The sequence below is a fragment of the Ictidomys tridecemlineatus genome, chromosome 1 (assembly GCF_052094955.1).
Source record: "Ictidomys tridecemlineatus isolate mIctTri1 chromosome 1, mIctTri1.hap1, whole genome shotgun sequence".
Taxonomy (NCBI): Eukaryota; Metazoa; Chordata; class Mammalia; order Rodentia; family Sciuridae; genus Ictidomys; species Ictidomys tridecemlineatus.
In genome coordinates this window covers 51,938,327-51,959,926 of record NC_135477.1, presented here as the reverse complement: position 1 = coordinate 51,959,926, position 21,600 = coordinate 51,938,327, and the positions used below count along the sequence as shown (strand labels likewise).

Sequence of the window (21,600 nt, the reverse complement as noted above, 5' to 3'; positions counted from 1 at the left end):
GAGGCAGTAACTCAAGTATTGACAGAAGTGGGATTTACACCTGGATGTCCTAACACGGGGATCCCTGGGAAGCCCTAAGGTTGGACATGTTTCCAGTGCTGAAGTCAGGTCAGGCTAGCACAGCTCTCTCTTCCTGCAGTTCCTAACCCCCAAAATGCTGCAGCCCCAAACTTTTTAGGTTTCACTGCCTTTACATTTCTGGGGGCCCCAAAAGTCTGAATGGGAATAGACCAGCTTGCAGAACAAGGAAGAAATGAAACTGACTCCCCAGATTAATTTCTTCTTTCAGTTTGGCTGGGAAGGAGGGTGGAAGAATTTGGGAAGCCCCAAATCCCTAAATTTCCTGGCCTCTACCTCCCGGTAGAGAAACTCTCCAGCTCCCCCTAGTGGTCTTCAATACCACTGTGTTCTCAAGGACTGGTCCTCAGGGTACCCTGACTGGTACATTCTAATGCAGAGTTGGGGGAATAGAGGTGTCTTCCTTTGGGAGGAACCTCAAGGAAATCCTCGGTACTGGAACCCAGAACTCCTGGCCACCAGCCCTTTCTGCATATCCCTTTCTATCCCTGTAGCCCTCCATGTTATTTGATTGACTCAACAATTGTTCTAACATTTACCATAAATGATGGAAGTACTACATTACAAGTTCAGTACACCCCAGCATATTTGATGTGCTGTGACACTGTATTGTGTATTAGTCTTCCGCCAGTCAATATGTAAAGCGAGAAGTTTGTAATGGCCAATTCTGTTGTCATGAAAAGAAATTCCAACACCTCTGTCACCTCTACCTCTATTGCACATTTCAAAGGCCAGCTTCTCTCTTCAGCCTGCTGTTCCTGAGTGACCAGCTTCCTCCAAAAACTCAATCCCACCATGTCATCTGCAAGAAGGTCAAGAGACACAAGGAGATTAAATCCCTTGGGACACAAATGTTACTTCAAGTAGGGAAGGTGACCAAGATGAGCGCAAACTATGAAATGCAAAATGCCCTTCAGACCACCAGTTCTTCTCGTGGCATACCAACAGGAAATGACAGCAGCCTGGTGCCATGGCACATGCCTGCAATCCCAGCAGCTCCAGAAGCTGAGGCAGGAGGATCACAAATTCAAAGACAGCCTTGGCAACATAGCAAGGCCCTAAGCAACTTAACAAGACTCTGTCTCTAAATAAAATATTTAAATAGACCTGGAATGTGGCTCAGTAGTTAAGCACCCTTGGGTTCAACCCATGGTTAAAAAAAGAAAGGAAATGTGAAATGATAATAGGAGGGGAAGGAGTGCCCTAAGGTGAGAATCCTGCAGGGCTGGAGGATGCACAGGTATAGGAATTGCTCACCTTGATGACTTGGGATGGTGGGTTGGTCTGATCTGGTAGCAAAGGGCTGGTTGGAATGGGCAAGAAGGGAAGAAATCAGGAACCTCACCAAGCAGGGGTGACCTGCCTCTTGGATATCCTGGAATTAAAATAAGGGGCAGGAGCACTAACAAGGTCTTGATCCTGAAAAAAAGAAAGGGGTACCTCTTCTATTGTCCCCCAGATGCGCTGGTGGAACCTTAGAACTCAGGAGAAATGGAGCCCAAGGTGCCATGGGTGGCGGACAGAAAAGGGGTGAGAGGCTGACTAGATGCAGGAGCAGAGGAAGGGATCCAAATGTCCTGCACGGGATGCAAAGTTCCACCCAGGCGCCCTGATAAGAGCTCAGCAGGATGCCTGCAGGGTCTACAAGACCGGCTTTGCCATTTTCTTGGAAAATGGAGCCTAGTGGGGCTTGGCCCCTTGACTTTGGCGGAAGGCGAAATGGGCCCTCACTGTGAATCTGGAGAAAGGGAGAGAAGGGCAGCCCCAGCTCCACTCCACACCCCCTTCCTGCCTATAAATAACCCAAAGTGTCACTTCAAAGAGGACAGGGAGCGCGGGAGAGGGGCTCCCGGGGCGGGCGGACTAGGATAGCGGGCCTGCACACCACGCCCCCCACCCGGGGCGAGTTTGCATAAATAAACAAATCCAAGCAGGAGGTGGAGGGGGAGTGGAGAGGAGGAGGAGGGAGGGGGCGGGAGAGATTAGTTTGGGAAGTAGCACGGATTGCTCATCCGATCCGTGCAGCCGCAGAGAGTGTGTCAAGTTACAGAGGCGCCGGAATCTGTCCCAGCGCTCCTCGGCAGCGGCCACGACCCACCTCTGCCCATGGGGCCCTCCATGTGCGCCCCTGCACCCGGGGACTGAAACTGGCTCTCCCGGGAGAGGCAAGACATCCAGAAGGACCGACAGCGCGGCACCAGCTGGAGGACTCTGCAGACTCTTGAAGGGAAAGACAGCCAGGGGGCCGGCCAGATTACCTTCACTTTCCTGGACTTGGAGCGTTCTTCCAAATAACTTTTTTTTCCTCACTTTGGTGTACCCCGATTACCGCTGGTTGTGATTTTCGGCTTTCCGCCTCCTACTGCTAATTTTTCCGTCCTCTTTGCCGGAAGCAAAGGAAAGGGACGTTTTCCAGCAGCACAAGCCCTTTCCCCCTGCCCCACAGTTTGGATCGCGCCTTTCGGCAGCGGCTCTTACTTTTATTTATTCTATTTATTTATTTATTGGTTCTCAAGACGCGAAGGGATGGTAGCGGAGCGAGCCCGCAAAGCGGCCACCGCGGCTGCCCGCGGCCCGGGAGAGCTGGGCGCGCCCGGGACAGTGGTGCTGGCGGCGGCGCGAGCTGAGCGCTGCGCGCGGCTGCCCAGCCCAGGTTCGTGCGGGTTGCTGGCGCTGACCCTCTGCTCGCTGGCCTTCAGCCTGCTCGCCCACTTTCGGACCGCGGAGCTGCAGGCCCGGGTGCTGCGCTTGGAAGCAGAGCGCGGGGAGCAGCAAATGGAGACGGCTATTTTGGGACGAGTCAACCAACTGCTGGACGAGGTCTGTGCTCTTTGTTGCTGGCTTTTATCCCTCCCCGCGGCGCCCCCCTGCGCAGGCTCTAAACTGTCCACCAGCCTGTGCCGGTGGGTGCTCACCCTCCGCGCCGCCGGGTGCGCCCTGGGCTAGCGCGACTTGTCCGCGGGAGGGGTGGGGGCACACGGCGACGCCATCTGGCCAGGGACCCGGAGAACCTGGTCGGCGTGGGCTCGATCCCCGCTCCGCTCTCAGCAGGCGCCCCCAGTGTCTGGCCCTGGGCGCGCCAGGCAGGTGGAGAAAGGCAGGGCGCACGAAGGCGGGCCAGCTCCACTTGATCCTCCCGGACCCACCGGGGTGGTGTGCGAGGCCCCAACGCCACGCGGAGGGTCGCATGCCAGGCGTGGCAGCCGGCCTAGGCTGCTGAGCCCCCGTGGTCTTCCCTCCACCCTTCCAGGTTAGGTGCTGCCTATTTTATTGCCACAGTGGGAAGAGGGAGTGAGGAACTGAGTCATCCAAGGGTCTGCGGGGCCAGGGGACAGTACTCACCGGGTGGAGGGTGGAGGGAGTTTGTGATCGTCCTTGCTCATTGGTCCGGCCGCTTGGGCCCTAGTGTGGGTCTCCTGGCTCTGCTGTGGTTGTGCATGAACTAGCCCATATCGTCTTGTTTCTAAGCTGAGTTTCTTATGCAGGGCCTTTGGAATGGTCCCCAGCTTTTTTTTTCTACTGGGTAAATGATACTGAGCTTTCTCCCATTCCCCAAATTTCCCTGATCCAAGTAAACCCAAAGCTGATAGCGTCACTCAGCCATGGTACTCTTGGGAGTGCATGAAGAGATGGTGCCTCCCCAGAAGGAGGGACAGGCCTTCACCTTGGGCTTCCAGAGGAAAGTTTGGGCCTTGCTAGAATCTGGACACCACAGAGGATCCAGAGCCCTGTGGGAGGGAAGGACAGGCAGGTGAGGGCTGCAGTAGTCTGGAAAGTGGTCCTGGGACAGGGTGGCGGTGGCAGGTTTCCATGGGGAGAAGGGGGAGGAGGTCTGGTCCCTAGTAGGAGGTGGGGTGGAACCGAACCGTGGAGAAAGGCAGGGTGGTGGCATCTCGCCTCTCTGGGTTTTTATTCCTGCTCTCCTACTTTGGAAGCTGTGAAACCTGAGACAAATTCGATGACCTCTCTGAGCTTTTGGAATAGTAATGATGATGGCAAACCTCAGAGCCCGGCTCTAACAGTGGTGAATGCTGTGGCTACTTAATTCCATACAACCTGATTTCTTTGGGGGTTCCTTTGCCAGAGTTCTCCAGGCTGGTCAGGTAGGGGGAGAGCCCTGAACTTCACTGGGCCAGAGCAGAAGGGCAGCCACAGGGCAGTGACTGGTGCTAGTCATGCCACCAGGACTGCTGCTGTCAGCTCATTCCCACGCCCTCCAGGCCCCAGGGAATCCAGAGGACTCAGTCAGGCCGCCCACGGTCCCCTGCCCCCAGGCGGAGCAGCAGGAGCCAGTGGCCTTCACTGGTTGGTGAGTGTGTGAGGGGAGGGTGGAGCCAGTCGGTGCAGCCTCCAGGTATCCTGAGCCCGGTCGCCAGCCCAGCATCTGGCCCTGGAGCTATCTCACTTTTCCTCTCCGCCCTATCCCTTTCCTGTCCCTCCAGCTGGTCACGGGAGCCCCAGCCCTTGGCAGCTCCTGCTTTCTCTGCTGAAGATGTAGCCCCACCAAGTCGCATGCTCTCCTCTGGGGGGGGGGGTCTTGGGACTAACCACCTGCCATGCCCACTCTTCCTCCCCGAGCACCCGCCCACCACCTCCAGATCTCATCTGCAGAGCTGAGCGTCACCCAGAGATCATCTAGAGTGGCCCCTGCTTTCCTGATGAAAAAACTGAGACCCAGAGAAGGGCAGTAGGTGGCTCAGGGTCACACGGTGAGATCCAGGACTCGAGCCTCCGGACCGACCTGGAACAAAGGGTTCTTTGGTGTCCTGGCAGCTTCCTGAGAGCCAGCTGGGGGTCGGGCGCTGGGGGAGACACCGTCTGCCTCTTAAACTCAGTGGTAAATGGGACCCAAAGAGAAAGCGGGAGGTGAGCTCGTCATGTCGAAAATAATGACAGAGGGGGACTGGGCACTGTGTTCCACGCAACGCCATTTGATGCTGGTGGCGGTTACGGTGGGCTTCCAGGGGAGTGATTTGAAGATGTGAAGGGTGAAGAGAAGTTTGCCAGGGGAAGAGGGCGAGTGTGTGGGCTTCCGCTAAGGGGCCAAGCGCCCGCTTCCCGAGGCTGGAGCCAGAGAGCAGGGTTTTCCTCTGGACACTGAAGAAACTCCAAGCCCCCACGGGCTGGAGGGCAGGAGAGAGACAGGTGCCTGGGTGGAGAGGACCCTGGGGCAGAGCTGCGTAAGGGCAGCGGGGGCCACTGCTGGGCTTCTGTCCCTGGAATGAGAGCAGAGGGGTCAAGCCAACAGGGTGCTACCGCAGGCGGAGGGGATGGTGACCTGGAGTGGAGTGGAAACAGGATCCCAGGGAGTGCCTGGGCGGGGTGGCTGCCGTCGTGGGACCTGGTTCTCTAAGAGAAGGTGCTGGAAGCCAAGGGACAGAGCTGTCCTGTGGGTGAAGGCCTGGCCTGTGGAGAGGGTGGCTAAGTTCTAGGGCTTCTGAAGGGCCACACGAGGGTCACGGGGTCCCATACAGTAACCACTAGTCACATTGAAATTAAAGAAAAGTCCGATTTTAATTTCCAGTCACACCAGCTCCCCTTTGAGGGTCAGAAGCTGCAGCAGCGCAGCAGGGTCACGGCGCCTGCGCACGCCGGTGAGCTAAAGGACCAAGAACAGGGTTCTAGCCTGGCCCTGGTCCTAGCCGAGCCAGGCCACCCCAACTGACCCTTTAGGTTTCTCTTCTGTAAAAAGCAGGCCCTGCCCGCTCCGGGATTGCTGAAAGGACCTCAGGGGATGGCAGCTGGGAGCCCACACGGGAAAGTGCCCCCAGCAAGAGCTAGCAGGAGGAAATGCGTGCACCCGGGTGCGGCCCAGGCCTGGGGCAGGGGGCCTCAGGGACACTGCCCTGAGGACCTGGCCACTCACTGAAGGAGGGTAGAGGGCCTCAGGAGGGACACCCTGGTGAGGCCCGGCCTTCGCAGTGGCCTGGAGGCTGGGGCTGCACTCTCTGCAAGGCAGGCGGAAGGGGAGCTGGAGGCCTGGCCAGTCTGGGGGGCCCTCGTAGGAGAGGAGCCGAGGCAAAAGTGAGGGGCTCAGCACTGAGGCTGTGGGTCAGAGCCAGGCGAGGAGGACGGGGGAGCTGGAAGTGTGGATTCCAGACGGGGGCCCCAACTCTCCCGCCAGCCCTCTCTCCTGGTCGGGGAGCCTTAACGAGCCCTCCAGCTGCCTGTTATTTGATTTGCTTGCTGTGAAGAAAGAAAGTGGAATGTCCCAAATGGAGAAAATCAGTTGACACCTAGGACTGGGCAGTGGGTGAGCAGCGAGAGGAGGAGGGACTTGAAACCAGCCAGATCCGCGTGGAAGGGCCTGGGGGCGTGGGGGACAGTCTGGGCAGTCATCTCCCAGGTCAGTTTTAAGGGCTATCGGGCAGGATTCCCATCCCTGATAACAACAGTGGCAATAAGATGCCCTGGTGTCCCAGGGTGGGCCCTTCAGGGCCGACGCGAGGCTGTTACCAGGACAGCTCTTTCCACCCTCACAGCTTCCAGAAGGATGGCTGCTCTCCTTAGCCTCTTTATAGTTAAGAAGACCCACATCACCAGCCGCCACACTGTTGGTGAGTCCTTCCTCCAGGCGTTGAGGATCCCCTGGGAGAAAAAAGTGGCCAGAACTTCCAGGCTAAAATGTTGAGGACCCGGGGCCCTAAAAATAACCACGGTGATAGGAATGTCCTAGAGTCACAGCAAGGGCACAGGGGCCTCTTTCGGGTCCTTTTCCAAAGAAGAATTTAGGAGAGCAGTCAGTGGCTTGCCGGGCTCTGGATGAGGTTCCCTGGGATTGAAGTGGTGGGATGAAGACGGGCACAGGGTGGCTTGCGCAGTGTCTTTGGTGGGAGAACCACCACTGGCTGGACCTCAGGAAGTGGACAGACCCTAGGTCCAGGCACCCTCAAGTGCAGCCCAGCACACCACAGTGGCAGTCCCCAGTCGGGTCCTCCTTCACTCTATGGCTGGGAAAGAAAAGATCCAAAGGATGCATGGGCTGGCTTCAGAGGAACCGGGAGTCAGAGCCAGCCGGCAGTGGACCGTGAGCCTTTCTCCTTTCCACTTAACTCAGGGACCAACACATGGCAAGTGTACCCTGCTCCCCATTCCAGGGCCCTCAGCAGACATTGCTAATCAATTGCAGCACACTCTCCCCGCCAGGCTCACCAGCAGCCCTAGAATCCTGCTGGACCCCATGCTCCCAGAAGCTACTTCTAACTAGGGGGCAAGTTGGTGTTCAGCTCTTGATGATTCTAAGTAATACAAAGCACACTTGCGATGGGTAAAGTCATGGAGAATCCTTACAGCCTTATGGCTTCTCCAGAGACCTTAAAAAAAAAAAAATAGCAGGTAACTCCAAACCAGACAGAGGACCTCATTATGTAGCTGGAGGTGGGGACAAAAGCAAGGTTCCATCTATTACAATCGGATCACTCCCAGGAAGGTGTCTTTCCCCTTATTCTGAATCATCCTAGATTTGACCCAAGGCCTCCCTGGAAAAAGCCTTCTCAAAGCACCCCAACCCAGCCCAGCTCTCTCCCTGCTCCCACTTCCTGTGGCTCTTCCTGGCTGACATTTAACTCCCAGAAGGAGCTCAGTGCTCTTGGCTTCCCTGCCCAGACCCATGGCAGACATTACTAATCGCTGCACGCACTGTCTCACTGAACCTAAATGGGCTTCAGGATCCTTCCCACACCAGGCGCCAGGCTGCCACCCTGGGCCCACTGCAGTCAACGAGCAAGGTAAAGTCTGCTGCCACCCACGGCTCAGCCCCAGCCCCACGGTGCCTTTAATGTCTCATCTCTCCATGTGGTCATATGCAATCCGATGACAGAGACAGGGACTAATAAGACACTCTGGGTCTTATTGAGCCTAGCCCAGGACTCTGCAGGTAGGAGGCAGACCTCACCAATTAGCTGGCCTTCAGTTTCTGTTGATGGAGGCCACGGAAGGCTTGGTGGCCAGCTGTGCCCCCCTTGTCCCCAGTCCGGGACCCAGCTCTAGGCTCAGCATTAGTTCGGGGGCAGTGTCACCTGGAAGGGAGGTTTCCCAGCAGCAAGCAGCCAGACGGTGACATGACTGACTCCTCTAAGTCGGGGCAGCTGTCTGGTCCTGGCAGGGAGAGGGTGGCTCTGTGCATCCACATGGACCAACCGCTGGGGCACTGTCCCTACTCCCGAGGTCTGAGCCGCTTCTTCCCCTGCCCAGGCCGCCTGGCACGGCTTCCTTTTTCTCTTGGCAGAGGGCGAGGGCAAAGCAGTGCAGCAGGCCAGTGTGTGGCTTTGACACCACGTGGACCTCTGCAGAGAGCTGTGGGACTTGAGCCTCAGCATGCTGGTGACCTCATCCTCCTCACAGATCATTGAGGGCACCTGTGTTCACCTGTGACCCTTTCCACCTCACTCGTCACCAGAGAGGATGAGACGGGGCAGCTCTGGGTCCACAGCTTTTATTCATAGCTGATATTTACTGAGCACTTACTATGTACCAGGCACTCGTCAAAAATCCTCACTATGATCCTATCAGAGGTTACTTTTTATTTTATTTTTTTTAACTTTTCCCTTTTTACAGAAAAGAAACTGAAGGCCCAGGGAGGTTAAGTAACTTTCTCAAGGTCACACGGCCAGTGAGCAGTAGAGACAGGCCTTGAATCCAGGCCGTGTGGCCCCAAAGTTGGCATTCTGAGCCACCAGCATAACCTTGTGTGCATGAAGTCGCGCACTCCTGTGACTGCAGAGGCTGATCTGGTCAGCCAGGGTCTCAGAACCGTTCTGCCGCATCTGCCTCCCACAGAGATGGCGTTTACTGAACTGACTGGGCATGGGACCTGCACCACACCTTTATCGTGAGAATAACCCCGATGATATCATTCATGTCATCGGGCCCTGGTGAAGGACCTCCGTAGAGTCCTTGTCAGCCCTGGTGTGTGGCATGCTGGGGCTTCCAGGAAGGGACCGGCCCGTGGCTGTCTCTTGGCTGATCGGAAGCTGCGCCTGGCACTGTGTGGCCCTGGGCAGGAGCGTCTGGAGGAGCCGCAGCCCCGGTTCTCTCTGCTTGCCGGAGCCTGACTTTCCTCCTTCCTCTGTTCCCTTCTCCTTCTTCCTGGGTCATGTCTGTCTGTCTGTCTGTCTGATCAGTTGCTCGAAGGCCCCCTTTTAGAAATGAGATGGGATTCAAAGTTCTGAGGCAACTGGACATTTCAAGTGACTCTCCTTCCTTCTCCTCGTCTCCAGACGTCCGCAAAGGCTGCCCCTGGACCAGCCACCGCTGCCTGCCACCTCCCCACCACCTGAGTGGGGCCCTGGGGGTCACACTCCGCGGGCATTGTGCTCTGCCGCTGGGGTTGGGTGCCCTGGGCCAGAGTTGGTGTGTGGCCTGGTGCCCGGAGCGTCCTGTGCAGTGTCACCCAAACCCCTCTGGGGGTCCCCTGGTGCTTGAGGGCCCAGGAGTGGCAGCAACGGGGGTCGCCATGAGAAGTCAGGTCCTAGCACGCGCTGAGCAGTCTGGAAGGCTGGAGGGTTCAAGACGGGCGAGCAGTAGGGTCTTCCCTGAATTGTTTCCCAGAAAAACGAAGCCGAGGAGGTCTGCCATTTGGAAGAGAGGTTTCTAGAAGGCCTAGGAAGTTCTTCTGCCACCTCTTTTTTTTTTTTTTTTTTCCTTCCTGGTGCTGGGACGAAGCACGTGCCAGGCCAGTGCCCTGCCCGAGCCCCAGCCCAGCCCTCCTCCTGCGTCTCTTGGTTGGATTCTGCACCCAGAGCAGCTCGTTGGGTCCTCGGAGGTGAGGGGCGCAGCTGCTCCTCCAAGGGAAACTGAGGCCCAGGACCAATGGGGAGGGCTGGGCTCCTGGGTCCCCGGCTCCCCTGGGTGTCATCCGGCCCCAGCAGCCGCACCCCACAGGGACCCTCCAACCTCCCACATAGCCAGTGCCGTCGCGGCCCTTGGGGTGGGGTGTCACTGCAGCAAGCTGGGTGGCTTAGTGACAGGGACACAGGAAGGGCATGGGGTTAAAAGAGGCTCTTCATGTCCCTCCCCCTGGACTGGCACCTGAAGTTCCCTGGGCATGGGAGGCGGCTTAGTGACATGGGACATCACCTGCCACTCCAGCCTCTCCCCATTTTGTAAAGTCAGAGTGTCGGCAGGAAGGGGCTGAGGGAGTCACGTGCTGCCCCAGGATTTCCCCGCAGCAGCCCCGGTCCCGGGGCTCACACCCACTCAGTGACGCGGGGATCACTACTTGTGCTCCTGACCGTGTCCTCGGAACCGACCGCCTCCACACCTCCCGCAGGTCTTGACAGCACCTCGAACTCCATGCTGTAAACTGAGCAGAAGTCCAGCCTCCCCGCCGTCCCCAGGGTCAGCGGGGCCCTCAGCCCTGCCCGGTTGACCGTGCCCTCTCAGCCTCTTCCCTCCATCACTGTCTGTCCCTCCTGGCTCCAGCCACCCCTCGCCTCCACCCACTCTGTCCTAGCCCTTTTATCATCGTACCCAGCAGCAGCCCGATCCCATCATCTCCCTGATTAAAGCTCTGTAGTAACACCAGTCGCTCTGGGTCAGAGGCAGATCTTCCCAGCCTTGGCCCCCTGTCCAGCCTCCTGACTCACCTGCTCTTGCTTTCAGAGCCCAGCCGTATGGCCTTGTGCAGTCATAGCTGGGGCCACAGCCTCTAGAGTCAGTTTGTGGGGTTTAAGTCTAGCTCTGCTAATTGCTGGCTGTGTGACCTTGAACAAGTTGTTCAACCTCTCTGTGCCTTGAATGATCTCTATGTAAAATTAGGAGTGATGCTAATGAGAGTGTCTCTCCCTATAAGGGTTGTTTTTAGAATTAAGTTAAACAGAAAGTGCTTTGAGCGGCGCCTAGTACTCTGGTAATAGATATTTTAATCTCCTTGAACGAGCCAAGCTCCAGCTGTCACAGACACACAATGAGAGTGTGGGCTCTGAGCCAGGCTCCCTGGGTTCGAATCCTGCCCCTGGCCCTCCTGGCTGCATGCCATCTTGCAGGCTGCTGCCCCTCTCTCCTCCTCAGTTTCCTGGCTCATAAAATGGGTCGCCGTCGGCACAGAAGGAGCGAATGTCAGCACGAGGCTTGCCTGGCTCCTAAGAAATGTGTCATTGTCAGGCCTTCCCTGTCCCCTCAGCTGCTGGCGGCTGTGTATCCCCAGCTCAGCTCCCACTTCCTCATGATGAGCCCAACTGGTCCATGACTGGCCCCCAGCCACTCTCCCCCTGGGTCACATCCCTGGTGACGGTGGCTGCCTCCCCTCCGTGTGCGTGCTCCTGGGCAGCTCTCACGGGCTCCCTGAGGACAGTCCGTGCCTCCTCAGCTCAGACGCACGTCCCCAGGGAAGAGGCTCCAGCCTCTGCCCAGGACTCTCCCGAGCCCCTCCCACTCTGTGGTCGGAGTCCCGGCCTCATCCTGCACAGGCCCAGAGGGGAGCCCTGACCCCCAGACCCTGGCGGTCCTGCGCCCCATGCGGAGCTGGCTCCCACCCACAGCCAGCTGCAGGGCTCAGCTCCTTGATCCCCAGAAGCAGCAGCATTGCCTTGGGTCAGCACAAAGGAAGGACTTTCCCATCCGAAGGCCAGAAAACTGGAGGCCTTGAGCCTCCTTTCTCTAGCTTTCTGAACTCATTGGAGCTGGGGTGGGTTTATCTATGGTTTCGATGGAGCCCAGTTGGCAGCACCCTGTGGCATCCGGGGGACCCCTGGCCCCTGTTTCATGGCCCTGTGATCAGGAGCCAAGGCCATGGCACAAAGAAGGCTGAGGAGGGAAGGGGGCAGCTCCCGGCACCCGGCTGAGGGACAGGGCGGGTCCTCCGGGTGGGCGCGGGTTGGATGCCCAGTTTCCTCTGCTTTGATTCTGCCCTGCTGCCCGCCTGTGCCCGAGGGCATGGGGTGGCACATGGCCTGCCTCGTCACAAACCCGTCCTGTAGGATCAGCCCGCTTCTGCGGTCCCTGGGGTCCAGCCTTCAGCCTCAGGAGCCAGCACCAGAGGTCCCTCACTGGAAGGCTCCTGTCACCATCGAGCCCCATCCCGCTGAGCCCCACCCAAAGCCCACCTCCCCCTGGGACGGCAGAGGCCAGGCCTGGAAGTCGGGTGTGGTTCTAGAGTGGACCAGGGCCACCCGACCCGGCCTCGTCCTCAAAGGGCCAGCAGGGGCTCCAGCTGACGACAGGGCCCTGGAGGTGGCAGAACACTGTCCACTGTCGGGATGAGGTGCCTGCGGGGCCCTGGGCCTCACCTGCTGTGGCCATGTCCGTGGGCTCCTCCTCTTTCAGCAGCTGATCCTCGGGGTCCTCCCTGCACGACCCTCGCTCACCTCCTCTGGAGGGAAGTGGGTGACCCTACCACTGTGATGGGGCCAGGCCAGCGGGGGGTGCGGGCAGGAGGGCCACCATGTGCTGGCTGTGTGACCTAGTAGGCCCTGAGGCAGCAGCCCCAGACAGAGGTGGCCTTTGCCTGGCCACGAGCGCGCGTGCAGCTCCACGGCCTCACTCCGGCGCTCGGCTCCCCTTCTCGGCTTCCCTGCCCATCTTGCCCCTGTGGCCAGTGTTACCCCCATGGCAGGGGCGAGGAAATCGAGGTCGGGGATTAGGTCTCTTGTTTACTATATGGGGACGAGACCCCAAGGCCCCCACGGCCAAGCTCCGTCATGATGCTTCCTTGGCGTTTGGAGTTCACCCCAAACTCAGTCCCAAGGGCAGGTGGCTTCGCACTCTAACACTGAATTAATTATCAAGGGGCTGTGGCTCCGCGGTAGAGCGCTTGCCATGTTGCACAAGGCTCTGGATCCAATCCCCAGGGCTGCAAAACCAAGCAGACCATGAAGTTAGTTTCTTAAAAATTAATGAAGGCCAGTCGTGGTGGTGCACACCTGTCGTCCCAGCAGCTCCGGAGGCTGAGGCAGGAGGATCGCAGGTTCAAAGCCAGCCTCAGCAACTTAAGGAGACCCTAAGCAACTTAGCAAGACCCTGTCTCTAGATGAAATATAAAAAGGATTGGAGATGTGGCTCGGTGGTTAACCGCCTCTGGGTTCAATCCCTTGAACAACAACAACAACAAAAAATTAATTAAGTGACTCTTTTCCAACGCACTTAGCGCAGTGCCTGGCTCTGTGCTCCGTGGGTAGCTTTGTTACTATCCACGTGTTCCAGCTCCCACCGCAGGCACAGGACTGTGTCATCTCCTTCAGTCTACACAGCAGCACTTGGCAGGTGGCAGGGTGATACTCCCACGTGGTGGGGCCCTCGTCCATGCAACTGGGCCAAAGGCCACAGGGTAGAGTGCAGAGTCCCCGGCCTCTCTCTGGACCCCCTCCCTACCCTGACTGGGACCCACCAGGCATGACAGAGGCCGAGGCCAGGTCCCTTTAAGAGCCCCCGCCGGGGCCTGGGAGGGAGTGGCCCCTGGCAGGGCGGGCCAGCTGCATTCTGTGGCCAGGAGAGGCCGCCTGGCATTTCCCCCTTTGATACTGATACAGGCATCTTCATAGCTGCGCGTCAGGCGGGTGTGTTTCAGCTCGGGCCACACAGGGCATTCCAGGGGGCCCCCGGCCACCAGCAGGGGTAAAGCAGGAAGGCGTCTCAGCCCTGGTGACGGGGGTCTTCCTAGGGCCCAGAAAGCCACCCACCCAGCCCTGAGCTCACCTGGGGATTCTCACCTGGGTCTCAAACTCAGATGCCTGAGGCGCGAGCTGGCATCCTGAACAGGTAACTCTGGCCATACAGGAGTGCCACTGTGACCTGGGCGGCACAGACACTACGGGGGGCGGCCACCACGCAGTGCCACCTGCTCAGAGCATGGCCCACAGCTGCCCGCTGCCAGACCGTCCTGCTGTACAAGACGGGAAATCAGAACTTAACAGGACAGCTCCTGATTTGTAAACCACCAGCACTTCCTGAGCACCTACTGTGTGCCAGGCCCTGCTCTAGTCACCAGGGATGTGCTAGTGAATGAAACAGAACAAAACCCACATCCTGTGGAGTTGACCTTCTCATGGGGGAGAGAGGCTGTCAGCAACATAAACAACCAAAGCAAAGTAGAACTGAATTCCTAAGGAGGAGAAACAAGAGGGAGGGGATAGGAAGCTCACGGTGGGGCGGGGGGCAAAGAAGCCCTCATTAGGAGCACACAGGTGGACAGCTAGGAAAAAGCATCCCAGAGACACCGGTAAGTGCAAAGGCCCTGAGGCCGGAGAAGGCTGGTGGCGTGTGTGGAGTAAGAGGCCTGTGTGATCACCTGGCTGCCGCTGTTGAGGACGGGCTGTGGGACCCGAGCAGGAGCAGGGGCTCCTTTAGAAGGCTTCTGCAGTAATTGATGATGAGACTCCGAGGTGGCCGTGGTGGGGTGGGGAGAAGGGACCCAATCCCAGGTGTGTGTGGAAGGCAGGGAACAGGAGTGGCTCAGGAGGGTGTGGGTGAGACAGAGAGGCACCTGGAGGATTCTGGGGTTTCAAGCAGCTCTTGGTCCAGGGACAGGGAAGTCTCTGGAGGCGCAGGCCTGGGGAGGGCTCATCTGAGATTGGGAGATGCTGAGTGGACGGGGCGGGGGGCGGGGCCGGCGGCCGGCTGCGCTGGAGGACCACGGAGAGGTCCAGGCTGGGGATGCAGAGGCGGCCACACCCTCACATCCAGATGTCACTGGAGCCTCAGGGCCAGGTGAGGTCCCCAAAGGAGCCAGTGTCTAGAGGAGAGGGGTGAGGCCCTGCACTGGGGGCCCTGTAGCCTGCCACATTTAGGTGTCAGTGACAAGCGGGAGCCAGGGATGGAGCCCGAGGAGCAGCCGCAGTGGAAGGAGGGAGCCCAGGGCAGAAGGATAGGAGGCGAGGAGGGCGGGACGTCCACCCGACAGACAGACGGGGCAATACGAGGTCACTGGGTCGGAGCCTCCGTGGGGAGGGAGGGCTGCAGCCAGATGAGAGGGGACCAGAAGGGCAGGAAGAGAAGCAGGAGGCAGCCACAGGGCGCTGTCGGCCGAGTCTTCCTGGGAAGGGCGAAGCGCCCTGAGGAGGGGTGGATTCTCTCCTTTTGTGCCACGTGTGCATAGTGACCACTGAGTGGGGACAGCAGGGAAACCCGACTCATGTCCTTTTCTGGGAACGGCCACCCTGATTGCCCTGTGTCTTCTCCCACCTGCTCAGCAGTGTCGTCCTGATGGAGCCTGTTCCCCGGGGGTCCTGGGCAGAAGCCTGTGCTGGCCCCGGTATCAGTGATCTGGTCTGGAGGAGGAAACTGATGAGACAGGAGGCGGGGGACTCGCTGGCTCCATGTCCCTGGGCAGGTGGAGAGTGAGGCCTGGGCCCGGGGAGGGGTGGGCCTTAGATGGGGTGCAGAGGAGAGAAGGGCACTCAGGGCACTGATGGACAGGCATGGGCAGCGGTGGTCACCCCTGGAGCCCCGTGTGCTGCTGCAGTGCCCTTGCCCAGTGGACAGTGGCCCTGCTGCTTCCGTACGCCAGCCGGGGTCCTGTCCGTCATTGACCAGCTCCGTCATTTAGCAGATCTCTGTCACGTGCCCACAGGGGGCCAGGCCGCAGGTTCTGGGTGGGAAGGGGTGAAGTAGATTCATGAGGTTCCTAACCGGAAAGTGGCACTAATGTACCAGGCTCAGAGCTGGGCCTCACACGGGCTGCCACCAGACTTTGTCCTGGGAGGTCACCTGCTTGCCCACTCTGCCCAGCTGCACCTGGCCTCCACCTCCATCCACCCTGTGCTGCGTGCCCAGCCTCCCTTCCAAGTGAGGCCTCCCCATGGGTGTCCGCTTCTTCCTGTCTGCTTTGATCTCTCGCCCGCTTCTGCCCTCAGAGGCCCCCCACCCATCCCATCCTGGGCTCCCTCATGAGGGACATTTGCATACCCCTTTCTACAGCAGAAGGGAGTGGATTTTGGTGGGGGAGGTACCAGGGATTGAACCCAATGGCACTCAACCACTGAGCCACTGAGGTTGCAGTGCCTGGCGAGAAGGTATGAGACTTTACCTTAAAAGGTCTGAGTTCACAGCTCGGATCCACCATGTGCTGGCTGTGTGACTTTTGGTAAATCATTGAACGTCTCTGTTGCCTTAGGTATTGAACGAGGTCCCTATTAAACCTACTCAAAGCATCCAGCTTAGCGCCAGTCCACGTGGTGGCTCAGCAGATGTCAGCAGATGTGCTATGAATCCTCTTGAAGCTTCCCACCCTTCCCTCCCCACACCCAACATCGACTCCTAGGACACCTCCCACGTGACAGTCTTTCCTCTCTTGAGGCCCCATCTGAGTGGCAAAATGACCAGGTAGTGAGGGAGCGGATGCTACAGAAATGCTTAGGGGCCAGCGGGTACCCAGAGTGGCCAGCACCGTCAAGGGGGGGACCGCAGTGCCTGGATGTGGCCAGTCCTTGGCAGCCAGAGTGCAGACCCCTTCTGGGCAGATCTTCTGATTTTTTAAGAGAAAATAGAAACACAAATTTGCAGGGGGAACCACCTACTTCAAAATGTCACCAACAAATTAAACAAGGATTCCAAAACTCACTGTGGGAACCAAGTGAAATAGCTTAAGGGCCCATGTGGCTGGGCTTCTGGCTGCCCACTGCCCGCTAGCACCAGAGCGTGTGGCTGGGACCCAGCTCCCGCCTTTGCTCCCAGTCACCTTGGCTCAAGCGGTCCTTGGTGTCTTCAGGTCCCTCACCTGTCACATGAGCGCAGTAGTAGTGACACATGCATTGAGGACGCCCTAGGAGTCGGGCACCATGCTTGTATGTTCCAGCCTTTTCCATGGGGTTTCAGTGCCGCTGGGACTGTTACCAGCCCAGAGTCCCAGAACCGTGTGTGAACCAGGCAGTGTCCCCAGGGCCATTTCTGATGACCCCGTGTTAGTCTGGCCCGCCGCATTGCCAGGATCAAGGCTGAGGGCGCACACGGGCCCCAGCCTTGCCCTGGCACAGCTAGCGCACAGGACCTGGGCACCATGGCCGCCGGCCGCGCATGGCCATTCTGCAGCAACTGGACGGCTGGTCCCCACGGCTGGAGGTGCGCTACCTCTTTGGAGCCCCCGCCCCTTTGGGGCCTTCCACGGGGTCTCAGTGATTTCAGCCTCTGGGAAGAGGTGTGGAGGATGCAGGGCCTGCCCAGCGCCCTTGTCCCCCGCCTCTGCCCACCTGTCTGAGCCGCCTGCGGGAGGAAACTGCAAGAGCAGAAGGCACTGTCCCTGCCCAGGGGTCCATCAGAAGTCCAGTCCCACAAGGGGAACAATTAGCAGAAGACCCAGAAGAGCACGTCATTGTGCACGTGGCTGGGGGGCCTGGGGACCCCGACAGTTCACAGAGCCCGGTGGCTGGGTTGACTTCTTTAGGAGCACTCCAGAGGGGAGCCGCTGACATTACCAGCCGCCTCCTCTGCTTCTTATTACCCCAGGCCTGGTGGCCTGAGGGCCATTAACCAGCAGCCTTTGATCCCTGCAGAGCCCTGCGCTCCCCCCAAGCGCCCTTCTCCCTCCCGCTCCTGCCCACTGTGCAGACACTCTCCAGGCCCGGCTTTACGAGCTCCCCTGACCCCTCTTGTCTGTCTCTTTGTACAGAAATGGAAGCTCCACTCACGGAGGCGCCGGGAGGCCCCGAAGATGTCCCCAGCATGTAACTGCCCGCCAGGTAAGGAGCCCCGCTGGCGGGTCGGCCGCGCATCCCTGGCACACATGCCGCCCACCACGTCCTTCCGCGGCGGCCAGGCCGCATTGCCACCCAGCTCGGCCCATCTCTTCTTTTGAAAGATGGGAACGACAGTCTCGTGTTGGTGACCTTCCATCCAGCCACCCATGGGCCCACCTGTCCCCCTCCATCCGCTCTCCATCCATCCAGGCGCGCATCCCTTCAGGAGCTCTTCTTCCTGAGCCTCACGCTCTTTGAAGCAGGCTGTGATTAAGCCAGATAAGATGATGGACATGGTCACATTTTGAAAATCATGATATGCAGAACCCAAGGGCAGATGGGCCCCCGAGGGTGAGGACCGACCCCCTTGCCATGTTCTCTAGTGCTCCCGTCATGGGCGTGCACAAACATGTTTGCTGCTGGAACGAATGACTGACTCTGGTGATGAGACGGTGAGCCCTAGTGAGGTGGCTTGGGGTGGTCCGTGTCCCCTGTGGAGCTGCCGGCGCACCCACAGGGGATAGAGATGCGGCTGAGTGTTGCCAGGTCAGGTTGTGCAGAAATTTAACCTCATCCAATTGGGATTCGAACTCTGCTTTTGCCTGTTACTAGTGTGGCATGAGCAGGGTCCTCACAGGGGATGCCCACGGCGCTTGGTGCAGTAAGGCCCCCTCCACACTCCATCTTCCCATGTGCTTAAAGCTGTGTGCCGAGGGTCTGCTCTGGGCTGGGCACCACGCTGGGTGCTGGGTTCAACTGCATTGTCCAGTGGTTAATAGCCCTGATGAGTGACAGTTCATGAGAACTTCTCCAGAATCCTGACCGTGTGTGTTGAGCTACGAGAATGGCAGATGAATAGGTCACGCTGTTCCCTTGAGTAACTGAAGTGGGCTGTACCCCTTTGGGAGAGGGAAGGAAGCCTTTAAAAAGGTGGAGGGAGCCAGGCACACGCCTGCAATCCCAGCGGCTTGGGAGGCTGAGGCAGGGGGATCCTGAGTTCAAAGCCAGCCTCAGTGACACTAAGCAACTCAGCAGGATTCCGTCTCTAAGTAAAATACACAATAGAGCTGGGGATGCGGCTCAGTGGTCGAGTGCCCCTGAGTTCAATCCCTGGTACAACCCCCCAAAAGAAAAAGGTTGGGGGAGTCCAGATGATACATTTAAGTGATTTCAGGGAGTGTTGCCCTGCTCGGGGTCTCTGTCAGCCCGGAGTGTGGTTTCCTTGGCACCTGTGGGGTATGTGGCCTTGGAAGGGGACTTCTGGGCTCTCTGGCCCCAGGAGCTGGGGCTGTAGAAACCTTCACACAGGCCCTCAATCCAGGGAAGAGAGGCTGACAGATGTGAGGCATATGGGACGTGGAGAGGCCACACTGGCTGGGAGTGAGTCCGCCGGCTGGAAGTCACCAGGAGGCAGGCTGTCCTGAGACCGTGAAGGGATGCAGCTGGCCCCAGGCAGGGGGTCATGTGGGTTAATTAAAAGGGTGTCCAGAAGCCTTGGGAAGCTCCCTCACTCCCTCTGGGGCTGGGGACTGGGGTCTGGGAACACTTCCTGGAGAGCAACTTAAGGTGAACAAGATGAGGTGCAGACGCCACCAGGGCAGCAGGCTCCGTGCGCTTCCAAGCGTCTCACATTTCAAATAATGGTGTCTGTTGCTCCGTTAACTCTTGAGCAATTGCAACTGATTTTTGCTCAAAGTGTAGAGTGCTGATTAAGGGCAGGAGATTTGGAGTCATGAAAGATCCAGGTTTGAATTCCATCTCTGAGATTTGCCAGCTGAGTGCACTTTAAAGAGCTTCTTGACACCCCCCCCCACCACCACCCGTGCCTCAAGTAGACTTGAATGAAACAAAGAGGGATAACAGTCACCTTGGAAATATGTGTTAGAGACATGATGGGGAATCAGCTGGACGTCAACGCCTCTCTGATCCGTATGGAGCACTGTTATTGCTCTTATTTCCCCCAGGCCCCTTAGACTTGAAGTGCACAGAAATCTGCACCAGACTCCATATCCTAGGGTTCCAGCTATGTAGGCTGCACCCTTACGGCCAGGCAGAGGTTGTTCCCGCCCCCTCCGTGCATTTCCCAGAGGGCAGTTTGGCCCACTGTATGATCAGAGTCCAGTGGAATTTTAAAGAAAAGGCCCATGAGGAGGCAGAATCAAAGGGGGGCTAAGGGGCTCCCCAGCTTTCTGGAAAGTCAGGCCAAGGACTAGAAAGGTTGCACAAGGGCATGTGACCCTTTGGAATCACAGAGCACAGATGCCAGGGTGGGCTAGGTCCTGCTGGACCCCTGGACCTGCCCCCCGCAGGCCTGCAGTAAAGGACCCTCCTCCACATGAAAACCAACCCGCTGTACATCACAGCAGCTCTGTTGCTGTTCCCTAACTGAGCACCTACTATGTGCCAAGCACAGTACTGAGTGCTTCCTATTGACGGGTGACCCTCCTCAAAACCCTTACATGCTAACATCCTAAAACGCTTGAAAATGCTCAGTGTCTGAGTGGACCCCACTCTCCTTGTAGTAGCCTCATGGATCTCTCTCACTAGTGACATCGGATCAGAGTTTTACCGCTTTACTGCTCCTGGTGCTTGCAGATGGGCTCGATGCCATTGGGAAGTGCCGCGTGGGAACACAAAGTCTCACCAGCACTCAGTCTTGTTCCCGGTGTACAGATGCTCTGAATGTTTAGTCCGACCAATAATCGCTGCTGATGACTGGATCCTCCTTGTGGTCTCCAGCTGTTATCTGGCCTCACATGCCTTCTTCCCTCCACGCCCCCGAAAGCTAAAATCACCAGCATGGGGACCAACCAAAGAAACAAAAAGTTCCCCCTGCCCACCCTGGCCGCTGGGATGCAGCCTGCAGCTCCAGCCCTGGCCTGTTTGTCTGTGTGGCCAGCCATGCAGAGGCCGGAGCCCTGCGGTGGGTGTGTTCTTCCTTGTGGCAGCCCTGGGACCCTGGGTAGCATCCAGAGGCTTGGGGACACATAATCGTGGGCAGAAAACCTGCCTCCTTCCCCTCCTATCCTGACCCGGCCAGCATCCTCTCGGGAGCCTCCCTGTCCCAAAATAGCCCTCTCCTGGCTGAGAGCTGGCTTCGTCCTGTCCCGGGCCACAGGCGCTGCCTGCCAGGGAAGCCATGGGCCAGCAGGCCGGCGACGGGATGCCAAAGGTCACGCCCCATGAGGAGGGTCACAGTGTCCAGAAGTTCCGAGGAATAGAGGAATAGGTGTGGGCCGTGTACAAAGCCCGGTGAGGCCGGCGAAGCGGCTTGGGAACAGATGTCCACACCGTGGGACTTCCTGGGCCTCTTGAGACAAATACAAAGATGGGGAAAGTTCGCCCATTCTCTGTCGCTGCTCTTATTAACAAGGGAGGAGCGGGACAATACAGGTTCCAGCTGGAAAGGAAGCAGCTCCTTCAAGCCCGCCACGCTGGGGCTGGGTGGGCCTCCTCACCACGTCCAGGCCGGGCTGGCAGCAGGGATGGTCACTTTGCAGCCTGGGCCCCAGCTCTAAGGGGTGGAGCAGGACAGGGTCGCACCTTGGCTGCCAAGTAAGGGGCGCGGGCTGCAGCAGCGGGACCAGGGCATGGTGGGGTGGCTCCATGTGTCAGCGCCATACCCAGATGGAGGGGCGAGAAGGCGCCTGCGGCCCGGCTTCTGGGAGCAGCCAGCGCCCTTCCCTGGCTCAGATGTGCTGGGGGGAGGAGGAGAGGAAGAGCCGGAGACCCCATGGGTTTGGGGGCTCTAGCAAGACTCCGCTGGAGAGACGGCCCTGAGGTTGGTCCTGAGGAACCAGGAAGCAGTTGGCAGGGTCTAGACAGGGTGTAGACTCAGCTGTCACCATGTAAACGTCCCCAGAGATGGGGATTTCAACAAAGCAAAGGTAGAGGTGTCCCTTCCTTAGCAGGAGCA

The 21,600-nt window shown here is 58.4% G+C and overlaps 1 protein-coding gene across 1 annotated transcript; it reads left to right on the top strand.

The window, feature by feature from the left end:
• The first annotated feature begins 2,048 nt into the window (after positions 1 to 2,048).
• Positions 2,049 to 17,841, top strand: LOC144375632 (collagen alpha-1(XIII) chain-like). Its single transcript, XM_078041086.1, has 2 exons — positions 2,049 to 2,898; positions 17,618 to 17,841. The coding sequence occupies exons 1-2, from the start codon at positions 2,605 to 2,607 to the stop codon at positions 17,801 to 17,803; spliced, it is 480 nt and encodes a 159-aa protein (XP_077897212.1). The 5' UTR covers positions 2,049 to 2,604; the 3' UTR covers positions 17,804 to 17,841.
• Positions 17,842 to 21,600: the final 3,759 nt, after the last annotated feature.

Bases quoted from the DNA above. Each gene is read 5' to 3' on its own strand.
- LOC144375632 (XM_078041086.1), top strand. From the start codon at position 2,605: ATGGTAGCGGAGCGAGCCCGCAAAGCGGCCACCGCGGCTGCCCGCGGC. The intron at 2,899-17,617 runs GTCTGTGCTCTT...CTCTTTGTACAG, and splicing joins TCAACCAACTGCTGGACGAG to AAATGGAAGCTCCACTCACG.